Raw genomic sequence first — 27,495 nt, forward strand, 5'->3', positions numbered from 1 at the left:
TAGTTGTGCAATAAGGTTTTGGAATTTTCATTTTCACCCTTAGGGTCATATGGGGTCGAAAAATGACGTTTTTAAGCAAAAAGCTCCTAGTTCCTATAACCCCTCTTATATTTTTAGCTCTTCTGATCGAAATTTGTCCGTTGTCTGTCGTCGTCGTTGGCATTGTCGTAAACTTTTCACATTTTCATCTTCTTCTCCAGAACTACTGGGCCAATTTCAATCAAATTTGGCACAAAGTATCCTTTGGTAAAGGGGATTCAAGTTTCTTCAAATGAAGGACCACGCCCTCCTCCAAGGGGAGATAATTACAAAATAGCCAAAAATTAATGGCATTATTGAAAAATCTTCTTCTCAAGAACCAATGGGCCAGGAAAGATGAAACTCATGTGGAATTATTGTCAGATAGTGTAGATTCAAGTTTCCTCAAATCATGACCCCCGGGGGTAGGGTGGGGCCACAATGGACAATCAAATTTTTACATAGGAATATATAGGAAAAATCTTCAAAAATCTTCTTCTCAAGAACAGCAAAGCTATAATTGGTCATATCTATATGGAAGCATCCTCAGGTAGTGTAGATTCAAGTTTGTTCAAATCATGACCCCCAGGGGTAGGGTGGGGCCACAATGGACGATCAAAGTTTAACATAGGTGTATATAGGAAAAATCTTCAAAAATTTTCTCAAGAACAGCAAAGCTATGATTGGTCATATTTATATGGAAGCATCCTCAGGTGGTGTAGATTCAAGTTTGTTCAAATCAAAACCTCCAGGGGTAGGGTGGGGACACAATAAAAGTTCAAACTTGTAGAGAAAAAAGTCACAGTTAGTCAAAAAATTATGTAAGCATCCTGAGTTAGTGTAGATCTTATTTTGTTCAAATCATACCCCCACTCCCTTTTAGGGGTAGGTTGGGACCATTTATGCATTTCAGCTTTTCAATACTAAACTGATTTTTGGTATTTTCCTAGCCACAGTGCTCAGGTGAGCGATGTGGCCTCTGGGCCTCTTGTACACAGTAGCCTAATCATCTTATGGAAGATGGTGGGTGGTGTCCTGTAGATGTGCAATAATGTTTTGGAATTTTCATTTTCACCCAGGGGGTCAAATAGGGATTCATGAATCCACCTAGAACATGTATAAATTCAAGGTTTTTTAGAATCATCGGATATCTCAAACTTTAATAGTGGTCCCATCTAGTTTGAGATAATGAGGTTTGACTGTATCTACCTTACTAACCATGACAACACTGTTCAACTAAATCTCTTTAAAGAAGATTAACAGAATAATGTATCTTAGTATAATCTACTTGTACAGTCTCATTCACATTAGATAAAACGGTAGGAGTAGTGCTTTGTGAGAACAATTTTGATTCCACACTATGTAATGAAGCTATCACAATAAGTTTCCATTGCTCTTGCCAAGTGGGTCTTGAAAAGTTTTTATTTCTTATACGTTCCAATGTAAAACTTTAATTGCCTCTTATGGCCCCACTCTATCCCTGGGGGTCATGTGTGGACAAATTAAATCTACACTATGTTATGAAGCTTTCAAATAAATTAAACTTTTCTGACTCAGTGGTTCTTGAGAATAAGACTTTTGAAATTTTCAATCATCTTATATCTCCTTAAAATGAGCTTTACCCTTTTTTGAACAAACTTAAATCCCCTTTACCCAAAGAAACTTTTAGGCAATTTTTATTTAAACTGGTCCAGCAGTTCTTGAGAAGATAATATTGTAAAAATTTTAAGCCAAAGACAACAACAACAACAGAGATTTTAATCAGCATTGAAAGCTTATTTGATCCGTCAGATCAGATGAGCTAAAAATAAAGGCTGGTGGTTGGGGGGGGGGGGGGTGCAACACTTGCTTAACAAAATACTCAATAAAAGGTGTTCCCAAAATTTTGCATTCATAGGATATGTATATGTTAGCAAACTTTTTAAAAGTACCATGAGATTTGGTTCTTGTCGAAGGGAGGGACCAAATCGACACAGGGGAATGGTTTAACAACATACAAAATATAACGTTTTACAATAGAAATTAACTCTTTGTTTCTCTATATATTTTATCACATCTGTAGTGTATTTCTTGTTATTTTGATTTGAATAATGATGATTAATTGCTGCCTAGTCCAATTTTGTACAGGCCCATATGGTAATTATACCCTGTTTACCCGTTTACTCGTCTGCAACAAGTCTGGTGAGGGTCTATGTGAGTAATTTTCGAAATAATTTTGTTCATTTTTGCATATTCAAAATATGAAAACAGTCATGTATTTTGTAATGGATTTAAGCCTTGAACTCAATTGTAGTTTTCTTTGTGACCTGGAATGAAGGAAAAATGATCAAGAAATTTATTTGCAGAGGTTTTCTAAAAACTTGACCACCATCCTAGAAAATAAATGTTTGATCCAGGTAGGGCAAACGGGAGAAAAAATAAACCCTGGACAAGGATTGTACACAAAGAGTTTACTTTGACCTTTCATCTATAAAAATTAGAAAGAACGTTTGCTCTAGACAAGTATATGTTGATGCAAAGAGATTTTCTGACCTTCACATTTCATCTAGAAAATTGGTTCAATGTCACCGCAAACCCTCTACCCAAGATGACTCTCTGTATATAGTATGAACTCAAAAGAGCCAAGCTGAGAGAAAATATGCTCTGAACAAGGATTTTACACAAGGAGGTTTTCTTTACCTTGACTTTTGTTTGAAAAAAATGGCTCAAGCCCTTGAACACCCTCTGCCCATGGGTACTCTGTGAGTAAAGGTTGAGCCAGGTAAGGCCAAGGGGAGAGAAGACATACTCTGAACAAATTTTTCTTATGCAAAGCTATTTTCTGTCGTTGATCTTTCATCTAGAAAATTGATTCAAGGTCACTGCATACCCTCTACCCAAGGACACTCTATTGTTTGAAAGAGTTAAATATCAGCTATTATCAACCTTGCCTTTGAATAGTGCATTCAACCATGACTGAGGCAAAATAGGGCTATCGTTTCCCACTGTCACAATTGGGTTGAAGGGGTACCATTAAGTAGTGTTAAGGTTTGGGACCAAATTGTTAGCATTTTTTTCTTTGTCATCTTTGGATAACATTTAAAATAGCACTGCTATGGGTAGATATTCTTATTTAGTATATCTTGTCAACTTTTTGAGGGATCTCCGGCTTCTGGCCCTGGAAGGGACCAGTAGACTAAACCAAATTTTTTTTACATTGCATTGTGAGATGAAGTTTAAGAAAAACTACTACCTCCCTGTTACGTTCCGATAAGTTTACCTGTGAAATTCGGATTAACTGTTGTTGACAAGTTCCGAATAAACGGACCCTGAACCCGATGTATATAAGCTATTAAAATATATGTCAATGAACAATGAACGAAAGAATTGAACAATGATTTATTATTTGAACTTTATCAATTTGATTTATGTATTGTAATTACAAAGCGTTATGTTGTATATGTTCTATATAGGTACAACGTTATTAAGTAATTTTAGTGGTCAAAACCCGCTAACTTACAAATTAGATATTGATTGTGACGTTATTGGTATCTGACGTTTATACGTCATCATAACAACTTTTGTCTATAAAAGACAGCTGTTTTGTGTTTAGAAGTCAGTCTGCATTGGGTTGCGACTCCGTATACTTCGGGTGTAAGACAGTGGTATGTACAAACAGTACCAAGACTATGTATACGAAATCATTAGTGAAGAGTCATTCAGAGTAGAAACGTCCTGGATTGACCATTGGTTCGTCATCTTTGTATTAACCAAATAACGTTGTACCAACCAGGTTTATCATTGTGCTTATAATTGAACCATTTGATCGTCTTAATAAATATCATAAACTTTACAACGTGTTATTCGTCACGGTTCTAGTGCAGATATTATAGTGAACTAAAAATTGGTCATTTCGCCAATTATTCAGTGGACCAAAAATTGGTCATTATTCCGATTGTATATAAACTTTGTGGATAACCATTTCAACCTTGACCAGTTACCAGAAACCAACAGCGGCCCACGATTAATTGATTAAGTAATAACCTTATACCCTCGGTTTCGTTACATCCCTTACCTTTGAAGTGTAAAAACAACAAAGTTCAGGTTAGCTTACTGGCCGTTTTCTTCCCCTAGACCCTTAAAAAAACCTGGCGAGTTGTTCTCCCTAAGGTATTTAAACTTTCACTAATGTTACTTTGTTCTAGTAGGCAAAGATGCTTTCAAAATGAATGTTTAAAATACGTCCCCCACCCATGGCACCACTTGGTGGTACCACTACAGCCCCATTCTGATAGCGGGAAATGATAGTCCTAGGGGCCCTCTACCTTGCCCCAGTAATGATTTGAAGCACACTTCAAAGATAAGGGGTATAATAGCTGACCTTTAACCTGTATATTGAAACACAAAGTGAAAAACAACAAAATTCAGGTTAGCTTACTGGCCCTTTTTCTTCCCCGGGACCCTTCAAAAACCTGGCAAGTGGTTCTACCTAAGGTCCTTAACCATTCACCAGTGTTACTTTGTTCTAGTAGGCAAAGATGCTTTCAAAATGAATGCTTGAAATACGTCCCCCACCCATGGCACCACTTGGTGGTACCACTACAGCCCCATTCTGATAGCGGGAAATGATAGTCCTAGGGGCCCTCTACCTTGCCCCAGTAATGATTTGAAGCACACTTCAAAGATAAGGGGTATAATAGCTGACCTTTAACCTGTATATTGAAACACAAAGTGAAAAACAACAACGTTCAGGTTAACTAAATGGCCCCTTCCTTTCCCAGGGACCCTTCGAAAACAGGCTAGTGGTTCTCTTTAAGGTCCTTAACCTTTCACCAGTGTTACTTTGTTCTAGTAGCCAAAGATGCTTTCAAAATGAATGCTTGAAATACGTCCCCCACCCATGGCACCACTTGGTGGTACCACTACAGCCCCATTCTGATAGCGGGAAATGATAGTCCTAGGGGCCCTCTACCTTGCCCCAGTAATGATTTGAAGCACACTCAAAGACAAGGGGTATAAAAGCTGACCTTAAATCTGTATATTGAAACACAAAGTGAGAAACAGCAAAGTTCAGGTTAGCTTACTGGTCCTTTTCATTCCCCTGGACCCTTGAAAAACCTCGCAAGTGGTTCTCCCTAAGGTCCTTAACCTTTCACTAATGTTACTTTGTTCTAGTAGCCAAAGATGCTTTCAAAATGAATGCTTGAAATACGTCCCCCACCCTTGGCACCACTTGGTGGTACCACTACAGCCCCATTCTGATAGCGGGAAATGATAGTCCTAGGGGCCCTCTACCTTGCCCCAGTAATGATTTGAAGCACACTTCAAAGATAAGGGGTATAATAGCTGACCTTTAACCTGTATATTGAAACACAGTGAAAAACAACAAAATTCAGGTTAGCTAAATGGCCCCTTCCTTTCCCAGGGACCCTTCGAAAACAGGCTAGTGGTTCTCTTTAAGGTCCTTAACCTTTCACTAGTGTTACTTTGTTCTAGTAACCAAAGATGCTTTCAAAATGAATGTTTGAAATACGTCCCCCACCCTTGGCACCAATTGGTGGTACCACTACAGCCCCATTCTGATAGCGGGAAATGATAGTCCTAGGGGCCCTTGCCCCAGTAATGATTTGAAGCACACTTCAAAGATAAGGGGTATAATAGCTGACCTTTAAACTGTATATTGAAAAACACAAAGTGAAAAACAACAAAATTCAGGTTAGCTTACTGGCCCTTTTTCTTCCCCGGGACCCTTCAAAAACCTGGCAAGTGGTTCTACGTAAGGTCCTTAACCTTTCACTAGTGTTACTTTGTTCTAGTAGGCAAAGATGCTTTCAAAATGAATGTTTGAAATACGTCCCCCACCCTTGGCACCACTTGGTGGTACCACTACAGCCCCATTCTGATAGCGGGAAATGATAGTCCTAGGGGCCCTCTACCTTGCCCCAGTATTGATCTGAAGCACACTTCAAAGATAAGGGGTATAACATCTGACTTTTAATCCATATATCAATAGACAAAGTGAAAACCAACAAAGTTCAGGTTACCTAACTGGCCTTTTCTAGTCATTGGAACCTGTCAAAAAATTGACAAGGGATACTCCATAAGGTCCTAAACTCTTTTCCAGTTTGGTTTATTTTGTTCTAGTGGTCAATGATTGTTGAAAAATGATAGCTTGAAATATGTTCCCCAACGTTGGCACCACTTGGTGGTGCCACTACAGCCTCATACCGATTGCGGGAAATAATAGTCCTAGAAATCTTCTATCTTGCCACAGTAATGATTTAAAGCACACCACACGTATAAGATAAGAGGTATAATAGCTGCTTGAAATATGTAACCCGCCCTTGGCACCACTTGGTGGTACCACTTCAGCCTAATTTTCATGGCCGTATATAATGGCCCTGTTGACCCTTTACCTTGTGCCAGTAATTGTTCGAAGCACACTTCAAGGATAATAACTTAAAATAGATTAAATTACCTTCAAACCCTTATCAATGTAAATATTAGGAGTAAGCAAATTTCAGGTTAGCCTTTTGGCACCATCATGTTCCTGAGACCCGTAGAAGAGCTTAAAAGGGATTCTCCCGGAAGTACTTAACCTATTTCCAAAGTTGGTTTGTTCTTAAGCGGTCAAAGATGGTGACATTTTTTCTTTTGTTTGTTTGTTTGTTTTAAAACCGCATAATTTTCCTTATGCAGGTGAGCTTAACTGCCTCCAAGTGTTTGAATTATTTAATAATTAAGTGTTGCATTAATTATCTAATTATTAATTATAAATTGTCGAAAATGAGGCATTAAACAGTATTGCGTCAGAGTACTCTCAGTCCTTTGATGAATTTCCTTATTGGCTGCTAGCTTCTACGGGCTTAATGGCTGCTGTTATTGGCTGCTAGCTTCAGTCTAGTTTTAAGATCTCTCAACATCAATAACCAAAACACTACAAATACTACATTCTATGTTAGTGCTTATTAGTATAATGCATTTAAAAGTCTGCATGAAGCCCAAATGAATATTTTGTAACAATAATTATGCCCATATTTTTTGTATGTTTTTATCGTCATCAATTGTTTATTGTATGTGCTAGAAACGCATGTAATGGTGTAAAATAGGGCTATTGAAAGGAGACGGACTCCAGCAGCTAGTGGTCAGTATTTAATCTCTATCTCTCTCTTGGTAGATTTTCCTCAAGAATACTGTTTAGATCCTTCATGATGTGATAATAGACAGTAAGAGAAGGAACGTGCTATTTATATGCTCGACCTTCTCCAGAACTGTAGATAGAGATATATGTATGTCCGCTGTACTCATATCTTCAATGACATTTTGCACGTGAAGGACTTTGTAATGTTTTCTGTTTAGGAATTGTATATAGAAAGGTTCCTGGTATGAAGTTAAGAATGAACACGCAAAAGGCTGATATATAGGTTGTCTTATGTATAATTAATTCTATTTTATGAACTTTTAAAATATTCATATTTTTCGGCTTTAATATATCATATTATCTCTTTGTTTTTATGACTGAATTATTTATATTCCTGAAACAGAAGCAACGATCCCTTTAAAAAATTAATAATAATTAAACAGCTTTACATTTCAAGAAATATGTAAAACAAGACAAACATTTTAATATTTCTAATAGTCATCAATAATAAATTATTACATTCGAATGTATGAGATGCAGTTTGTTAACTGATTAGATTTTGTCTTTTTGGAGATAATAAAATTATTAATGTTCTTTCTTGAAAATAGGAATACAAGCTTTTAAAAAGATAGGTGAGCTAGCGCTGAAGCCATTAAAAAACAAAGTAGATTTCTGAACCATTGGTTTATTTTGCTGAATCGATTAATTTTTAATAGGAAATCGGTACTGCACTGGGGATGGGGAAGGGAGTTTCAATTCAGAAAGGTCAATCTCGAGTGGGCTTCTTGTCGGCAATGGCATTACTGTGCTTTAAACAATCGTTGTTCACTGTACATAATTCAATATTGAGGCGGAAAATACATTTTTTAAGACATTGAAAATATGTTATTTCTAAATTCATTGAAACATTGAAATATTCCTCCCTAGCAATCGCATCCTCTTGGGCCTTTTATGACAAGGTCGTAAAAACGTATTGTCACTGGATGTTAAAATTTTGTGCATAGTCGGTTCTCATCAGTTAAAGCATTGTCTAAAGAAATTTGACACTTAAGGTCAAGATCTAGTAAATGAAAGGTGCCTACAGAATTTTCAAATATGAGACACAAGTTCTTTTATTGATCCTTTACAAATATAGCTTGGTAAAATAAGGTGTATCCGGACATAATTTTTAGGTAAACTCAACGAAAAAACATATTTTAAACTGGCATTTTCCATGAAAAATGAAGGAAATCAGATATAAATTTTGGAGTATTTTCGAACTCAGGGAACTGAAATGTATCCAGATTGCCTACAGTCTCCCTGAAAACGGTTTTAAACTGTTATCTTTTTGACCTCTGCTTTAAAATGATATTAAATTTAATGCAGGCATCGGGGTTATTTTTAACATGATTTCAAATTGAATTCCATGAAAGTGCTTCATTTTCTATATATTTCTATTAAAGCAATAAAGTACGGGAAAATATACGTTTAAATCTACTATGACGTCATAATGAATCTAGCACCAATAAAGACAGTCAAACTCATTTACCAGATCTTGACCTTAAATAATGTTTTCCTATCTTGTCGGAAAGCCCTGAGAAGGTGGTTGAGAAAAGCTAGGTTTTTAATTATTATCAATTTGAAAATTGTAAATTGTAAAATTTGAAAAATATCTGACTTTTGCAATCTTGGCATCATAGGCCCTAATTTACTTGTACTTTTTTTTTTATACAAGTTAGACGACAAAATAAGGACGTCAGATAATAGGAAACTGAAATATGTTATCTTTTTACAGAGTGAATTTGAGTGTGCATATGCTATCAAAATTGAGTAACGTAGTTGCTAGCGCTCAAGATCATGTGTAGTTCACGTTAATTGCTCTTGCTTATTTATTTTCTAACATTTGTTCATTTAAATCAAAGTTTAATAGTCCCACTTAACCAAATGGAACACAAAAATAGTATTTTTTCTGCCCAATAAGTTTTATTCAAATTTTTAAAAGTCTAACAAATCATTATCTAACAAGAAGAGCCTTTACAAAGAAGTGTTGTTTATTCACAATAGTTTAAATTATTTTCTTTTCTCGCAAATGTAACTGAGATTCGATGAACAAGGAAGGTCGTTCCACTTTCCTGTTTTGTGGATAATTGCCAGGCAATCCTCGCCGTATTCATCATTTGGTTCTCCCTGATTCCAATTCGAGAAGTTCAAAGTAGAATTCGTCTCACTCCAGATGAACGAATCTTCATTATCAATATCATTTGCACCAATCCACACTTGTTCAGTAAAATCAGGCAACCCTTGGCTTTCTTGAAGAACAAACATGTTTGTATCTACAAATGGAAAAAATTAATAATGTGCGTTTAAACGTTATTTGGCATATTTAGACATATATCAATTATTTTACTACTTGGGAAAGTGATAGAAAGCAGGGCCATTTGAATCATTACGTACCAAAAATGATAGAACCACTGAAAATAATATCAGAGTTTTTATAACGTACAATTTCTCTCTAGCTTCCAAAGCCTTACATAACGAAAGAAAGACAAACAAAAAAAAAATAATTTTCTTTCTTGGAATTCGAAGTATTACAAATGGGGGAAAAAATCAGAATACACATCCACTGAGAGAAGGGAATAATTTTTCAAGTAATTTTGATAAATTATATTTTGACACATTAAGCTCATTTTAAGAGTCATGCGATCTCCTTAATATCATTTGAATATTTCTTTTGAATTAAATGAAAAAACCCCTCAAAATTCATTCACCCAGTGTTACAAGCATGATAAAAATACAGACCCATGAGTTTTTCTGTAATCCATGAGTTCTCCTTGGCAGATTTGATCTCAGCGAGGAAGGCCCCATTACTTTCACATTGAAGCTATTTGTATATGACAACACAAAGTAAAAACAAAAGAAATGTTTAATGAAAAAAAGATAAGATATTATTGATCAATTTATAATTTTTAAATCAGATAAAATTGTTGACATATTCTGTGGAATATTATATAATTTTTAAATTTATATCCTGTATTTTCAGTGCATGTTTATAATTTGATCTTGGTTCCAAAAGAAATTTTTAAAAGAATTCAAATAAGTTGGAAAGATTTTTTTCTGATATGAAACGAATATGACACACTTTTTTGCTAGCCAATTTCTGATCACACTATACCTGTGCGTCATGCCAAGACGTTTTTCTATGAGTGAGAAGATAGCAGTGTTCTGAATGATAAAGCCAGCCGGGGTCACATCCTAAAATAGTAAAGGGTTCATTATACGAGGGTTGCTCCAAAACTAATGTCACAACTGCTATAAAATCTTTGATAATCGAATGTTATCACAAAATTTTAACACATTGATTTTCCTATCTATTTTGATTTTTTTTTCTTAAGATTTCATTCATTGCATAGAATACTTTTTAAAAAAAATATTAAGATAAACACAACGTTAGGTTTTGTCTATCGCTGCACGGCAAGAATGTTACTTACGTCATTATAACGTTACTTCTCGGCACTAATTTTTAGTTCAATCGCATAATTTATTAAACTCTCACGTGCTTCTTTTTAATTAGCTTTACTGCCATTTTAATATATCGCCTTTTTGAATTGATGTATTAAATATTTTTTAACTTTACCCATGTGTTATTTCTAAATTCATTCCGTTTTGGGTAGATCTTAGTCGAGGATAAGCTGAAAATGAGCACCGAAGAGAAACGTCATAAAGACGTCGGTACATTATTGTCATGTTGCGATATAAGAGACCCAGCGTTGTGTTTCTTTTAATATTTTAAAAAGTACTGCATATATCTAAATGAAATCTTAAGGTGAAAATTTTAAAATAGAATTATTAGCGTATTAAATTTTGTTGATAAGATTAAATTATTAAAGATTTTATAGCAGGTTTGACATTACTATTGAATCAACTCTCATATTAATAAAAATGCATGGAAAGCTTTGCTATTGTTGATGGTTTTTTTCATTCACGACGTAACAAGTTTGTATCTTTTTTTAATTTAAAAACAAAAGATTTCATCATTTACAAGAGTTAATTAAATTTAAATTCTTTCTAGCTTCATTGATTTTTTTTTTTCAATTAAGGCTGAATGACAAACTTTAAAGAAAACTTTGTTTTGAACATATTTTATTGACTAAATCAAAAGGAAGAAAGAAAACTTTCAACGGTTCTATTATAAAGAACAAGGTACGGTTTCAATACAAATCTTGCCCTGTGTTTTTCTTAAAAATAAAAGTGATGTAAAGAATTAACTCATGCTCTTTGAATTATTGAAATTTCATGCAGAAAGATCATACAAATCTTTTTTCACACATGACCTTCCAAATGCTAATTGTGACGTCATAAACTTGTGCATTTTCCCGTATTTTCTTAAAAAGTTGCAGAAGACCTCAATTTTCAATGGAATTTTCTTTCAGATAATATTGTCCACAGGCATCGCCCACAAAGATTTTAATTTGAGATATATGATTTTTCAAAGAATTTTACACAACATATCTAAAAATTAACTTAGGCGACGGCTGTGGACACTATTTTCTTAAGGAAAATAACCCTTGAAATGGGTCATTTTGAGTCTTTTTCTGCTTAAAATAGAGAAATGCATCAAATTAATGACGTCATATATCCAGAATGGTACTCCATCATGCTATATTCTTTCCTGATTTATTACAGTCATATACTCAACTAATATTTAAGCCAGTTTCAAAACTTTTTGAAAACATTAATTTTTTTAGGGCACAATAAAGCTAAAACCATACCTTCTTCTTTTCAACTAAAATGATTGGGTTTCTTATATTTTTGCTCCTTATCCTAAACTTTCAAATTTGTTTGAATTTAATTTTTCTACATTCCTTTTTCCCCGCAAAAATTGTAATTAAGAGAGCATGTCACTAAGTATTGAGCTTCATGCTATATAACCAAAAGTGGAAAAAATTATTTCTAGCTCAAATTTTGTGAACATGATGCATATGAATAGTCTTTCAAAAAAAAATATACCTACCCAGGCATATGACCTCTTGTTTCCATGGCAACCAGGGCATTTGCTATATTTTATTACAGAAATACTTGGACTGCCTTATCCTGTTATAATTCATGTATATTACACCCAAACTCCATGTATAATTTTATAATGTGGGTCATAAAGTGCTTTGAAATACATTTTTCTGTTATATAAGGAAAATTTATTTTGTAATTGATTTTTACTAGATTTTACCTATAGAATTATATTGCATGAAGAGCTATGTTGTTTGCAAAATCCAGACAACTTTAGAAAATTTTACATATATCTGTAGAAGGAGAATACTCTGTTCAATAAATTAAATAAATAAAATTGGGTAGACACTAAAGACTTTAAGTAAAATATCTGAATGAAATGTTGTAAAACTCTGTTGAAAAACGATTGGACTACCTCCCTTGCAAGAGCTCTCTAGCAAAAGAGTCGGAAAGAATGAAACAAACAACAATAGAGGAATTGCGGGAGAAAAAGGAAAATTTCCAACTTGGAGTAGTTGGACAAAAACACAGATAGTGGTATGTTGAATATGTTTTTTTTTCATGTATATTTTTGGGTAAACGTTGGATAAGTTTATCTTTTTAAGCAAAATTAAAGATTAGGATGGTCATTTCTCTTTCCAATGCTGTGATACAAATACTGACTGACTGAGTGATGCAACGTACCTACAGCTTGTGAGCAACCTGTTACATGACCACTAATGTTTAATTCTGCAGTTGTTAGATTACTCTTAATGCAATTAAGATAGATAAATGCTATAGAATAGAATAGAATGGAATAGAATAGAATAGGATTTATTACCAAATCAGGGCCCAATGGGCATAAACATATAACATGTATAATTACAGATAAGATAACAGACAGAATACAACATATAATGAAGAGCAATTCTTCCCATTTAGTACATTGGTGGTGTTTTGAGTTTCACATATAGACATAGGTTGTCTTGATTTAAGATATATCTGTACTCTTAATTGATACAACTTAATGTGCAATGATGTGCATTACTATTACTAATATTATACATATAACTGAACACATAAAAAATGTCTGATACATCAACAAGAGGCAGCAAGAGACGGTGCTAATTTAAAGGATATACAGAAATCCACTTCTGCCTCATGTAGAATAAACAGATACATAATCTATGGAAAAGAGTATTTAAAAATAATAATAATAACTAGATGCGATCTCGTTGCAAGCAACGAGTGGGTCTTCCGTCCGATTTTTGATAAGATGAGATACGAATTTGACTGAGATTTTCGTTCATAAATATATAAATGGTGAAAACGTACAATTTGCTCCAGTTATGTTTCACAAATTTTTGATCATTATGACACCTAAAAACGCAATGTTTGATGAAGATTTTAAAATATTTATAGTAGCAGATCGTGAAGATGAACATTACTGTAAAAGGGTTATAGATAAAAGACTTTTGGCCCCTCTGAGCCCCTAATTTGAGGGGTCAGCCCCTTTTTCTTGATATCACATGAAAGGTCTTGTAATTCTGAAGACTTTTTGTTCAACGACTATTCAGAAGATTCGTTTCGTTTTCGAGACATGTAGACTTGAAATATTTAGGGGCCGTCCCTTTAAGTCCTTATAGGGGCTGTTTAGGAAAAATTCAAAGAATGCACATTGTTCAAATCATCATTCTAAACAACTTTTGTTCAATATTGCTTTTCAAAATGTTTCCCCTTTTCGAGATATAAAGCGTCAAAGATTAAGCATTCTGGCCCCTTATGGCCCCTAATTACGTAATATTTGAAGAAAATTTTAAGATATATAGTTGCAGATTGTAAAGATGAACATTTTTGCTTCAATATTTAATATCAAAATATTTAACGTTAAGGAGTTATAGATGAAAGACTTTTGGCCCCTCTGAGCCCCTAATTTGAGGGCTTAGCCCCTTTTTCTTGGTATCACTTGAAAGTTCTTGTAATTCTGAAGACTTTTTGCTCAACAACTATTCAGAAGTTTCGTTTCGTTTTCGAGATATGTAGACTTGAAATATTTAGGGGCCGTCCCTTTAAGTCCTAAAAAGGGCTGTTTAGGAAAAATTCAAAGGATGCACATTGTTCAGATCATCATTCTAAACAACTTTTGTTCAATATTGTTTTTCAAAATGTTTCCCCTTTTCGAGATATAAAGCTTCAAAGATTAAGCATTCTGGCCCCTTGTGGCCCTTATTTATGTAACATATGACGTAAAAATCATAATATATAGTTGTAGTTTGTTAAGATAAATAATTTTGCTTCAGTAATGTATACAAAAATATTGCTTATTTAAGAGTTATCGGTTAAACACTTTCGGCCCCTATCGGCCCCTAATGTGATTAGTCAGCCTTTTTTTCTTGATATCATGTTACAGATCTTTTTATTCTGCACAAATATTGTTCAATATGTTTTAACAAAAAAATTATACTTTAAAAGATATGATACAAAATGTCTCAAAAATTCACTCATGATTCGTGTCCTAAATTTTGACCCCTACCGAGCTTCCATACTAGGCACTTCCGGAAAATATCTAAACCCAGGTGCAATATGGCAACATGTCCTCTATCATCACTGAAAATTTCAGCGCTCTAGCTTAAGCCGTTTTTGAGTTCCATCGCAGACAAGGAGGTCCTCTGAATTTTAATAAAAGGGCGATAACTTCCGACCGGAAGTGATTTTCAAAAAACGATATTGCCGGAATTAACTTCAGATGTCAACGCATCTACCATGAAAATTTGAATAAAATCGAACGAGCCATCTCCGAGAAATTGTCTGCACAAATTTTGTAAGAAGAAAAAAGAATAATAACTAGATGCGATCTCGTTGCGAGCAACGAGTGGGTCTTCCGTCCGATTTTTGATAAGATGAGATACGAATTTAACTAAGATTTTCGTTCATAAATATATAAAAAGTCAAAACGTACAATTTGCTTCAGTTATGTTTAGCAAAATTTTAATCATTAAAGAGTAATAAATAAAAGGTTTTTGTCCCCTCTTATGGCACCTAAAAACGTAACGTAATACTTGATGAAGATTTGAAAATATATATAGTAGCAGATCGTGAAGATGAACATTACTGTTAAAGAGTTACAGATAAAAGACTTTTGGCACCTCTGAGCCCCTAGAGCATCATTCTAAACAACTTTTGTTCAATATTGCTTTTCAAAATGTTTCCCCTTTTCGAGATATAAATCGCTTATGGCCCCTAATAACGTAATATTTGAAGAAAATTTTAAGATATATAGTTGCAAATTGTGAAGATGAACATTTTTGCTTCAATAATTAATATCAAAGTATTTAACGTTAAAAAGTTATAGGTGAAAGACTTTTGGCCCCTCTGAGCCCCTAATTTGAGGGGTCAGCCCCTTCTTCTTGATATCACATAAAAGGTCTTGTAATTCTGAAGACTTTTTGTTCAACAACTGTTCAGAAGTTTCGTTTCGTTTTCAAGATATGTAGACTTGAAAATTTTAGGGGCCGTCCCTTTAAGTCCTTATAGGGGCTGTTTAGGAAAAATTAGAGGGATGCACATTGTTGAGAACATCATTTTAAACAAGTTTTGTTCAATAATGCTTTTCAAAATGTTTCCCCTTTTGGAGTTATAAATCGTCAAAGATTAAGCATTCTGGCCCCTTATGGCCCCTAATTACGTAATATTTGATGAATTTTATAATATATGGTTGCAGATTGTGAAGATGAACGTTTTTGCTTCAATAATTAATATCGAATTATTTAACGTTAAAGTGTTAAAGGTAAAAGACTTTTGGCCCCTCTGAGCCCCTAATTTGAGGGGTCAGCCCCTTTTTCTTGATATCACATGAAAGGTCTTGTAAATCTAAAGACTTTTTGTTCAACAACTATTCAGAAGTTTCGTTTCGTTTTCGAGATATGTAGACTTGTAATATTAAGGGGCCGCCCCTTTAAGTCCTTATAGGGGCTGTTAAGGAAAAATTAAAAGGATGCACATTGTTGAGAACATCATTCTAAACAACTTTTGTTCAATAATGCTTTTTAAAATGTTTCCCCTTTTCGAGATATAAATCGTCAAAGATTAAGCATTCTGGTCCCTTATGGCCCCTAATTACGTAATATTTGATAAAAATTTTAAAATATATGGTTGCAGATTGTAAAGATGAACATTTTTGTTTCAATAATGCATACAAAAATATTGCTTGTTTAAGAGTTATTGATTTAAGACTTTTGGCCCCTCTCGGCCCCTCATATGATGAGTCAGCCTTTTTTTCTTGATATCACATGAAAGATCTTGTCATTCTGCAAAAATATTGTTCAATATGTATTAACAAAATAATTATACTTTAAAAGATATGATACAAAATGTCTCAAAAATTCACTCAAGATTCGTGTCCTAAATTTCGATCCCTACCGAGCCTCCATACTAGGCACTTCCGGAAAATATCTAAACCCAGGTGCAAAATGGCAACATGTCCTCTATCATCACTGAAAATTTCAGCCCTCTAGCTTAAGCCGTTTTTGAGTTCCATCGCAGACAAGGAGATCCTCTGAATTTTAATAAAAGGGCGATAACTCGCGACCGGAAGTAAATATCCCTTAACGGACTTGCCGGAATTAACTTCAGATGTCAACGCATCTACCTTGAAAATTTGAATAAAATCGAACGAGCCATCTCCGAGAAATCGTCTGCACAAATTTTGTAAGGAGAAAAAAGAATAATAATAATAATAATAATAAAGGTAAAAAAGAAACCTAAGAATAATAGAAGGGTCTTCCGCTGAAGACGGAAGACCCTAATAAAGGTAAAAAAGAAACCGAAGAATAATAGAAGGGTCTTCCGCTGAAGACGGAAGACCCTAATAATAATAATAAAGGTAAAAAAGAAACCGAAGAATAATAGAAGGGTCTTCCGCTGAAGACGGAAGACCCTAATAATAATAATAATAATAATAATAATAACTAGATGAGATCTCGTTGCGAGCAACGAGTGGGTCTTCCGTCCGATTTTTGATAAGATGAGATAAGAAATTGACTGAGATTTTCGATCAAATATAATGATATAAATAAATTGTTAAGACGAACAATTTTGCTTTAATACCGTAATATTTAACAAAATATTGATCATTAAACGGTTATAGATGAAAGACCTTCGGCCCCTCTTGGCCCCTAATGTGAGAGGTCAGCCCCTTTTTCTTGATATCATCTTAAAGCTCTCATGATTTTGAACACTTTTTGTTCAACAACTATTCAGAAATTCTTTTTTGTTTTCGGGATATATGCAAAATAAATATTAAGGGCCGGCCATTCAAGTCCTAAATGGGGACGTCTAGCAAAAATTGAAAGAATGGATATTGTTCAGAATATTATTTTGAACGTCTTTTGTTCAATACTGTTTATCAAAATATTCTTCCTTTTCGAGATATATTGCGCCAAAGATTATGCAATCTGGCCCCCTAAAGACCCCTTATTGCGTAACATATGATATCAACATCATGTTATTTAGAAAAAGTGTGTCAAGATGAACTATTTTGCTTCAGTAATATATTACATAATATTGATCATTAAAGAGTTATTGATTGTATACTTTTGGCCCCTCTCGGCCCTTTATTTAAGGGGTCAGACCCTTTTCATTGATATCACCTTAAAGCTCTTATGATTTTGAACACTTTTTGTTCAACAACTATTCAAAAATTCTTTTTCGTTTCCAAAATATATGCGAAGGATATATTTAGGGGCCGGTCCTTCAACTCCTTAATGGGGACTTTTAGCAAAAAATGAAAGGTTGCATATTGTTTAGAACATTATTTTGAACATCTTTTGTTCAATATTGCTTATCAAAATATTTCCCACTTTTGAGATATAAAGCGTCAAAAATTTGGCCTTCTGGCCCCTTATGGTCCCTAATTATGTAACATTTGATGTGAATATCATAATATATAGTTGTAAATTGTTGAGATAAACATTTTTGCTTCAGTAATGCATTACAAAATATTGATCGTTAAAGAGTAATTGATCAAAGACTTTTGGCCCCTCTCAGCCCCTATTTTGAGGGTCCAGCCCCTTTTTCTTCACATCATTTTAAAGCTCTCATGATTTTGAACACTTTTTGTTCAATAATTAGTCAGAAATTCTTTTTCGTTTCTGAGATATTTGCAAAAGAAGAAATTAGGGGCCGGTCCTTCAACTCCTTAATGGGGACGTTTAGCAAAAAATGAAAGGTTGCATATTGTTTAGAACATTATTTTGAACATCTTTTGTTCAATATTGCTTATCAAAATATTTCATAGCTTTAAGATATAAAGCGTCAAAGATTTGGCATTCTGGCCCCTTATGGCCCCTAATTAGGTAACATATGACATAAATATTATAATAAATAGTTGTAAATTGTTAAGATGAACATTTTTGCTTCAGTAATGTATACCAAAATATTGATCGTTAAAGAGTTATTGATTTAATACTTTTGGCCCTTCTCGGCCCCTAATATGATGAGTCAGCCCTTTTTTCTTGATATCATATTAAAGATCTTGTCATTCTGCACAAATATTGTTCAGTATGTCTTAACAAAATAATTATACTTTAAAAGATATGATACAAAATGTCTCAAAAATTCACTCATGTTTCGTGTCCTAAATTTTGACCCCTACCGAGCTTTCATACTAGGCACTTCCGGAAAATATCCAAACCCAGGTGCAAAATGGCAACATGTCCTCTATCATCACTGAAAATTTCAGCGCTCTAGCTTAAGCCGTTTTTGAGTTCCATCGCAGACAAGGAGGTCCTCTAAATTTTGATAAAAGGGCGATAACTTCCTATCGGAAGTTAATGTCCCTTAACGGAATTGCCGGAATTAACTTCAGATGTCAACGCATCTACCATGAAAATTTGAATGAAATTGAACAAGCCATCTCCGAGAAATCGTCTGCACAAAATTTGTAAGAAGAAAAAAGAATAAAAATAATAATAACTAGATGCGATCTCGTTGCGAGCAACGAGTGGGTCTTCCGTCCGATTTTTGATAAGATGAGATAGGAATTTGACTGAGATTTTCGTTCATAAATATATAAATAGTGAAAACGTACAATTTGCTTCAGTTATGTTTAACAAAATTTTGATCATTATGACACCTAAAAACGCAATGTTTGATGTAGATTTTAAAATATTTACAGTAGCAGATCGTGAAGATGAACATTACTGTAAAAGGGTTATAGATAAAAGACTTTTGGCCCCTCTGAGCCCCTAATTTGAGGGGTCAGCCCCTTTTTCTTGATATCACATGAAAGGTCTTGTAATTCTGAAGACTTTTTGTTCAACAAGTATTCAGAAGTCTCATTTCGTTTTCGAGATATGTGGACTTGAAATATTTAGGGGCCATCCCTTTAAGTCCTTATAGGGACTGTTTAGGAAAAATTCAAAGGGTGCACATTGTTGAGAACATCATTCTGAACAACTTTTGTTCAATATTGCTTTTCAAAATGTTTCCCCTTTTCGAGATATAAAGCTTCAAACATTAAGCATTCTGGTCCCTTCAATGCTTCAATAATTAATATCAAAATATTTAACGTTAAGGAGTTAAAGATGAAAGACTTTTGGCCCCTCTGAGCCCCTAATTTGAGGGGTCAGCCCCTTTTTCTTGATATCACATGAAAGGTCTTGTAATTCTGAAGATTTTTTGTTCAACAAGTATTCAGAAGTCTCATTTCGTTTTCGAGATATGTGGACTTGAAATATTTAGGGGCCATCCCTTTAAGTCCTTATAGGGACTGTTTAGGAAAAATTCAAAGGGTGCACATTGTTGAGAACATCATTCTAAACAACTTTTGTTCAATATTGCTTTTCAAAATGTTTCCCCTTTTCGAGATATAAAGCTTCAAACATTAAGCATTCTGGTCCCTTATAGCCCCTAATTACGTAGTATTTGAAGAAAATTTTAAGACATATAGTTGCAGATTGTGAAGATGAACATTTTTGCTTCAATAATTAATATCAAAATATTTAACGTTAAGGAGTTATAGATGAAAGACTTTTGGCCCCTCTGAGCCCCTAATTTGAGGGGTCAGCCCCTTTTTTCTTGATATCACATGAAAGGTCTTGTAATTCTGAAGACTTTTTGTTCAACAACTATTCAGAAGTTTCGTTTCGTTTTCGAGATATGTAGACTTGAAATATTTAGGGGCCGTCCCTTTAAGTCCTTATAGGGGCTGTTTAGGAAAAATTCAAAGGATGTACATTGTTCAGATCATCATTCTAAACAACTTTTGTTCAATATTGCTTTTCAAAATGTTTCCCCTTTTCGAGATATAAAGCGTCAAAGATTAAGCAATCTGGCCCCTTATGGCCCCTAATTACGTAATATTTGAAGAAAATCTTAAGATATATAGTTGCAGATTGTGAAGATCAACATTTTTGCTTCAATAATTAACATCAAAATATTTAACGTTAAGGAGTTATAGGTGAAAGACTTTTGGCCCCTCTGAGCCCCTAATTTGAGGGGTCAGTCCCTTTTTCTTGATATCACTTGAAAGGTCTTGTGATTCTGAAGACTTTTTGTTCAACAAGTATTCAGAAGTTTCGTTTCGTTTTCGAGATATGTAGACTTGAAAGATTTAAGGGCCGTCCCTTTAAGTCCTTATAGGGGCTATTTAGGAAAAATTCAAAGGATGCACATTGTTCAGATCATCATTCTAAACAACTTTTGTTCAATATTGCTTTTCAAAATGTTTCCCCTTTTCGAGATATAAAGCGTCAAAGATAAAGCATTCTGGCCCCTTGTGGCCCTTATTTATGTAACATATGACGTAAAAATCATAATATATAGTTGTAGTTTGTTAAGATAAATAATTTTGCTTCAGTAATGTATACAAAAATATTGCTTGTTTAAGAGTTATCGATTAAAGACTTTCGGCCCCTATCGGCCCTTAATGTGATGACTCAGCCCTTTTTTCTTGATATCATGTTACAGATCTTTTTATTCTGCACAAATATTGTTCAATATGTTTTAACAAAATAATTATACTTTAAAAGATATGATACAAAATGTCTCAAAAATTCACTCATGATTCGTGTCCTAAATTTCGACCCCTACCGAGCTTCCATACTAGGCACTTCCGGAAAATATATAAACCCAGGTGCAATATGGCAACATGTCCTCTATCATCACTGAAAATTTCAGCGCTCTAGCTTAAGCCGTTTTTGAGTTCCATCGCAGACAAGGAGGTCCTCTGAATTTTAACAAAAGGGCGATAAATTCCAACCGGAAGTGATTTTCAAAAAATGATATTGCCGGAATTACCTTCAGATGTCAACGCATCTACCATGAAAATTTGAATAAAATCGAACGAGCCATCTCCGAGAAATCGTCTGCACAAATTTTGTAAGAAGAAAAAAGAATAATAATAAAGGTAAAAAAGAAACCGAAGAATAATAGAAGGGTCTTCCGCTGAAGACGGAAGACCCTAATAAAAGTGAAAAAGAAACCGAAGAATAATAGAAGGGTCTTCCGCTGAAGACGGAAGACCCTAATAATAATAATAACAACAATAATAGTATAATAATAATAATAAAGAAAAAAAAATAAAAAATTGTATGTTGAATGGCATGTGTAAATTACATTAAACTGCAATGGACAGCAAGAGTCAGTGCTGAAGTATATAGTATTATTATTTTAATTGATCCACTTCTGCTCAATGCAGAGTATACAACAACACACGCATATTAACAACATAACATACTGTAGTTTAAGTATTAATTCAAAGTACATGTAAGTAAAGTCAAGATCAACATGTGACTTTGAATTTGTTTAACTACACATGACTTATAAATTCACACAAATTGCATAGCACATCAACATCTTCACAGTTCATTAACCATAAAAATTGGTTACTTTTAGACATACTATTAAAAAGATGAGATCTCAGAGATATTATGGAGAGTAAATTAATTCTTGATAGACTATGGCATGGACAACCCAAAAGAAAATGTATTTCATCTTCTACCTCTTTTAATTTACAATTGGGGCATATTCTCTCTTCTCTTGGTATACCATTATGTCGACCTTTTTCAATCATCAGATTGTGAGAAGAGATTCGAAATTTTGTTAAAATCTTCCTTTTCTCAAATTTTCTTAAGATTAATAAATAAGGTTCTAGCCCAAAGTTTTGTTTGATTGTGCAGTAAGTGTCTAACTTCCCACAAGTACTTAATTGTTCCTTCTTTTGATACCACTTTTCAAGAAAATATGAATTAAGAATGCGTTTACAATGATGTTTAAAGGCTGATGTAGATGATTTCAGATGAGGCATTAACTGAGGAAGAAGTTGTTTGAATATATCAATAGAACCAAACCATGATAATTTGTTTTTGTTGAAATTGGATATTGAGGCAGTGTATGCAGCTTTTAATAGAGGATATGTGTCATCCAAATTTTCTAACCTATGCCAGTAATTCAAAATATGCTGAACAATACTGAAACTCATAGGGTGTCTACCTAATTCAGAAAGAACAGCAAATTTTGTACTTTTGTTATTTACGCCTAATAAAAATCTACAAAACTTGTAATATAATTTCTCACAAAGTGATTTAGCATATAATTCATCCAGTGCAACAGGTCCATTTCTAAATCGTGCCTTAGTGGTGTTAAGTGCCCCCCAAATTTCACTACCGTAAAGTAGTATGAGTTTTATTGTATGATCATATACGTGTAAAGCTGTGTTTATTTTAGGGTTCAATGATAGGAAATTTAATGATATTTAAAATAATTAGAGATATATCTATGATGTTCATGAATATATACAGTGTATAAAGAGGTCATAGGGTCACACTGCAGGTAAGACTAAAATCCCAAACCGCACAAAAAAGTCAATCTAACTCACCCCCTTCCTCTTTTATAAATCAGAGTTTATATTATTTCACATTAAAACTAAAACTTTGTTCAAATCTTATTTTTTTTCTCCTACATCTTCCAATTACAATCAATGCAACAAACATATCAAATGAGTTTTTTTTCTACCAATTGCCAAATGGACTGGGAATGGTACTGATACCAATTAAATGTTGAAAAATAGCATCAAATTTATTTACCTTTAAGTTTTGGATGAAATAATAATATATATTGACACAATGAAAAGTTATTCTACAGAAAACAATGGATTCTGTTGAATCTATATGAAAGGAAGTATGATTGAAAATGTGTAGGTAGTTTATAAGTTGATATGTCTGAGTGTTAATATAATTATGTAAAAGTGAGAATAAAACTTATGAATTGAAAAAAACCCCATGAATTATTGGGTAAAATTCCCAAGTTTAAAAAATGTATATAATAAAGTAGTCAATAAAATTATCATACCACCCCTCCATCTTCAGGAAACCAGACCTCGTTATTTGGTCAAAAGAGTCATACATATGAAGGAGGAATTAAGTGATGTTTGTCTATGAAAATTGACCCCACCCCCACCCCCACTCCAGAATTGTTCATATATCTGAATTGTTCCCTTGTCTACATATATGTAACTGGTTCATGCTACATGTAATTATTAACATGGGCTAGCATGGTGGAAATTACATGCATATATCATAAATGCAACCTTTACAGAAGATAGGATGTACATGTGTGTTAATTTACTACTGTATCACTTATTCAGTTGTAATACATAAACTTTTGTTATTTTTACAGCTATTATAGATAGTTGAAGATGACACCCTGTTCCTTTAAAGAAGCCATTGGAGGAAATGTATCTTGATCGGAACCATTATTAAAGTTTAATCTTGTTTTACCATGTTCCAAATCAGACATAGATCTGTCTAATAACCACAGACCGGTAATCCCCAGAAGTGAATCTGAAGGAATGGAGGATTACATGTGATATGTATTTTTTTGGATGATATAGACAGTTAATACATGAATGTGCCCAAATCACAGGCAAAACTTGGACTTGCTTGGACTTTTTGTATTGTTTTTGAGCTTCATGTGTATAAACTGAATATTAAATGATCTAATATAATAACTTTTGAAAAATTATGAAAATTCTTTTTGTATTTTTAAGCTATTAGGAAATGGAACTTGCAAGAATAAGTAGCCACTAAAATTTTATTTTTGGTTCTTAAGATTTTCCAAGTTAAAATTAGGGACTTGGAAGAACATTATGATTTTATTTATTTTCTTAAGGAGTAGTTGTCAAAAGTTGAAGCATAAATCATGCACTTTAAAGAAACCTCCTTCTTAAAAAGAAAATTAAAGATTTTACAAAAGGGTCAAGTTATATTTTTTTTATTTCATTTTATTTAAAAAAAAATGGGGGGGTAGGCTGAACTCTAAGGATGTTTTTAATGAATGTGGTCAAATTAATTTTTGTTGAATCATTTTTAGTCTAAATAAATGTTGACTTTAGTTCAGTTTGATGTGATTTAACAGGTTGAATGATATAAGCAGAGGGGGAAAATAAAATAGATTTTTCATTGGATTTCTCCTGTAATTGCTTTCAGTAGTGTATTTATGGAACTATTGAAGGAGAAATTTTTAAAGGGGCATTAAGCATAGCTGTACTTAATGGGCTTTTCTGTTAAAAAATTGTGTTGTTGTTTTCATCATCTTAAACACTTCTGCATTTTCATCTTTGAATTTATTGAAAATACCATTAGACCATGCTTGACACCGAATATCCTTCAGTAAAGGGGTATATTTCAAGTTTGTTCAAATAAATGGCCGAGCTCCTTCCCAAGAGGAGATAATCAGGGAAAGCCAAAAATAGGGTGAGGTCATTTATTAAATATTTGCATAAATCTTAAGAAAATGATGATTTGAAAGCGTCCTGATATATCAAATAATGGCCATTGGGTTAAGGGTGAAACCACAACAGGGAATCAAAGTATATAGGTAAAAAATAAAAACAGCGAAGCCAGGATTTGTCATATTATGCAAGGAACTCTCGGGTAGTGCAGATGTCATTGTGTACTAATTGTGGTCCCAGGGGCTAAGATGAGGCTTAAATGGAGACTAAATGAGAATACATGTACACATTTTCAGATATTCTTTTCAAGAATAGCAAGACCAAACTAAATCATATCAATTAATTTGCAAAGATTCCCAAGTTATTTGGATTTTAGTTTTTTTCCCTCAGATTGTCAACCTCTAGGTATGGATGGGGCTAAAATTTTACATAGTGCAGGGGAGGAAAATTTTAGGGAACATCATGGTCATTTTAATCATTATTGATGTTGAAGCATCATTATTTAGTGTTGACTAAAGGTTGTTCATGATGCATTACTTTGCACATGTTTCAAATACATGTATTTCAAGAACAGGTCATATCAGGTAAAATTTTTAACTTTGACCTCAATTAATTAACTGACCTTGCCATTGGGGTCAAGGTCAACAGTAGAGCATGCATTATCTTCTTGAATTGTCTAACAGTATACACTGCATCAATGTATGAAATATTTGGAGCAAGGTTCAAAATATCAAGAACCATGTAGATTTAGATAAGAAATTATTAGACATAGAATATATAATACAGAATAATTTGACCTTGGGGTTAAAGGTCAATGTGAGGAGAAGGTCATAGTAGTGCATGACTCATTTCCTGTTACAACTGCACCCATGTGGAATAAGGATATATTGTTTCTGAAAGGACAAATTACTTCTAGCAATCTGAATTGTTAACAGGAAATCATCTAAAAATACCCAAATTTGCATATTTTTGAATCTCCATGGCAACAATGTTTTTATAAGTCTACCCAATTTTATTTTTTAATTTTCTTGTATACTCAAACAGTTACAAAATTTCATTTTAGAGTTTATAAGCAGTTGCACGGATTTTTGTCAAATGCCTTTTAAAAATGTCTTAAATTCAGCTATTTTTTCAATGCTAAATTTGTCGCTTTTTCCCATTGCCATAGCAACGTAACAGAAGAACTAAATCCAATTTATTCAGGCAAAGTAGAACTATCAATTTAGTCATCTTTAAAAAATGGGTAGTTTTAAACCATCTTTTGAGAACATTTGCGTGAAAAATGCATTTAATTATGTCAGTATATGCCCGTTTTGAATGTGAAAAATTGTTCTGGTAACTAAGGAAATGTTTCTCCTTGGATACGACTCGGTGATTATGGTTGAAATCATTAATTTTGTATTTTTCTCGTTATTTGAGACAGAAATAATCCATGCACGCTATTTTTTAAAAAAAATCAAATTTTTGACTTTCCATAGAAAGCTCGACGCTTACTGACATGCTCTCTTAATACAGGATAGGATGGTTCTCTCTTGAAATCCTACTAAAGATCTGATCATACTGAGAACTATTACTAGATGAATTCTGTCTTGGACAGTCATATTTTGTTCTGCCCTTTGCTTAATAAGAAAAGGACAACCAATGCTATTTTAATAAAATTTTACCTATATTTTTCCAGAACTCCCAGCCGGGTTGAGTATCGTAGACCATTGATTCGTTTGGGTGATTTGTTGGTAGTTTACAGAATTTGGTCAAGTTGTTGTAGAAAACTCCTGCACAAACAAGCTTGTTCATCAAGCACGCCATAGTACATTCAATGTGGTCCATGTCCTTCAGCTCCATAAGAAAGTGTTCTAGACTCGGTAGAAGGTTGTCATACTCGGACAGTTTAATCAGCTCAATCTTGTTAAGATTTGTGTTACATTTTACAAACCACTCGCTATAGAGAGAGATCAGTAATAGGTATAAGAATGTGCATAGATTTGTACTCTCCTTCAACATGGTATCATACGTGAAAAAACCCGGACCCTTCGGTTCGATTTACTTTTATCATTAAATACACTGCTTAATACCACCTAATTTTACCGAGAAGTGACATTAAATATGTATCAAAAACAATTTATTTTCCACTCGTATCGGTGAAATATATTTTAAAACAAGTCAATTTTAGTGAAACACTGGAGTAAATTACACGGGTAAATTTAAAGGATGGTTAAGAGTGAATTAAATATTAGCTTTAACAGCTGATTACAAATGGTTATCAATAATTCTTTCACATATAGAAGTATATTATTTGACAAAGGAAAGGAAGAGACATTACGGATCTTATGAATTTTTGAATAAGTTTCTTCTGAAAGGAAACAATAGTAATTAAAATTTTTTAATAAGTTTGATGAATGGGAGCAGAGACATAAATAAATTATTTTTGTCTCTGATGGCAGGGAGAGGAGAAAATGATTGAGAAGCTTTTTTTTTTTCAAATACACGTGTATTTAATTTTGCAAATGATTTCCGTTATATGACATAATATTATTTGAACAAAGCGTATTTAATTAAGAAAAAGGTATCATTTTTAAACTGTTATAGGAATGATTGGTCATGCGATCAAATCCCATAATCCCCGAAGGGCTTTACGGTAGATTTGATCACGTACCAACCCGTACTA

General features: G+C 33.6%; 1 protein-coding gene across 1 annotated transcript; it reads right to left on the reverse strand.

The window, feature by feature from the left end:
• Window positions 1-9,187: 9,187 nt before the first annotated feature.
• Window positions 9,188-26,831, reverse strand: LOC133178204 (perlucin-like protein). The gene is made up of 4 exons (XM_061312954.1): window positions 26,495-26,831; window positions 10,290-10,369; window positions 9,917-9,998; window positions 9,188-9,450 (listed from the first exon to the last, which is right to left on the reverse strand). The coding sequence occupies exons 1-4, from the start codon at window positions 26,829-26,831 to the stop codon at window positions 9,188-9,190; spliced, it is 762 nt and encodes a 253-aa protein (XP_061168938.1).
• Between the last annotated feature and the right edge of the window lie 664 nt (window positions 26,832-27,495).

This window comes from Saccostrea echinata, unplaced genomic scaffold (genome assembly GCF_033153115.1).
Source record: "Saccostrea echinata isolate AGI-Se365-2 ecotype Australia unplaced genomic scaffold, CSIRO_AGI_Sech_v1 ptg000002l, whole genome shotgun sequence".
Classification (NCBI taxonomy): domain Eukaryota; kingdom Metazoa; phylum Mollusca; class Bivalvia; order Ostreida; family Ostreidae; genus Saccostrea; species Saccostrea echinata.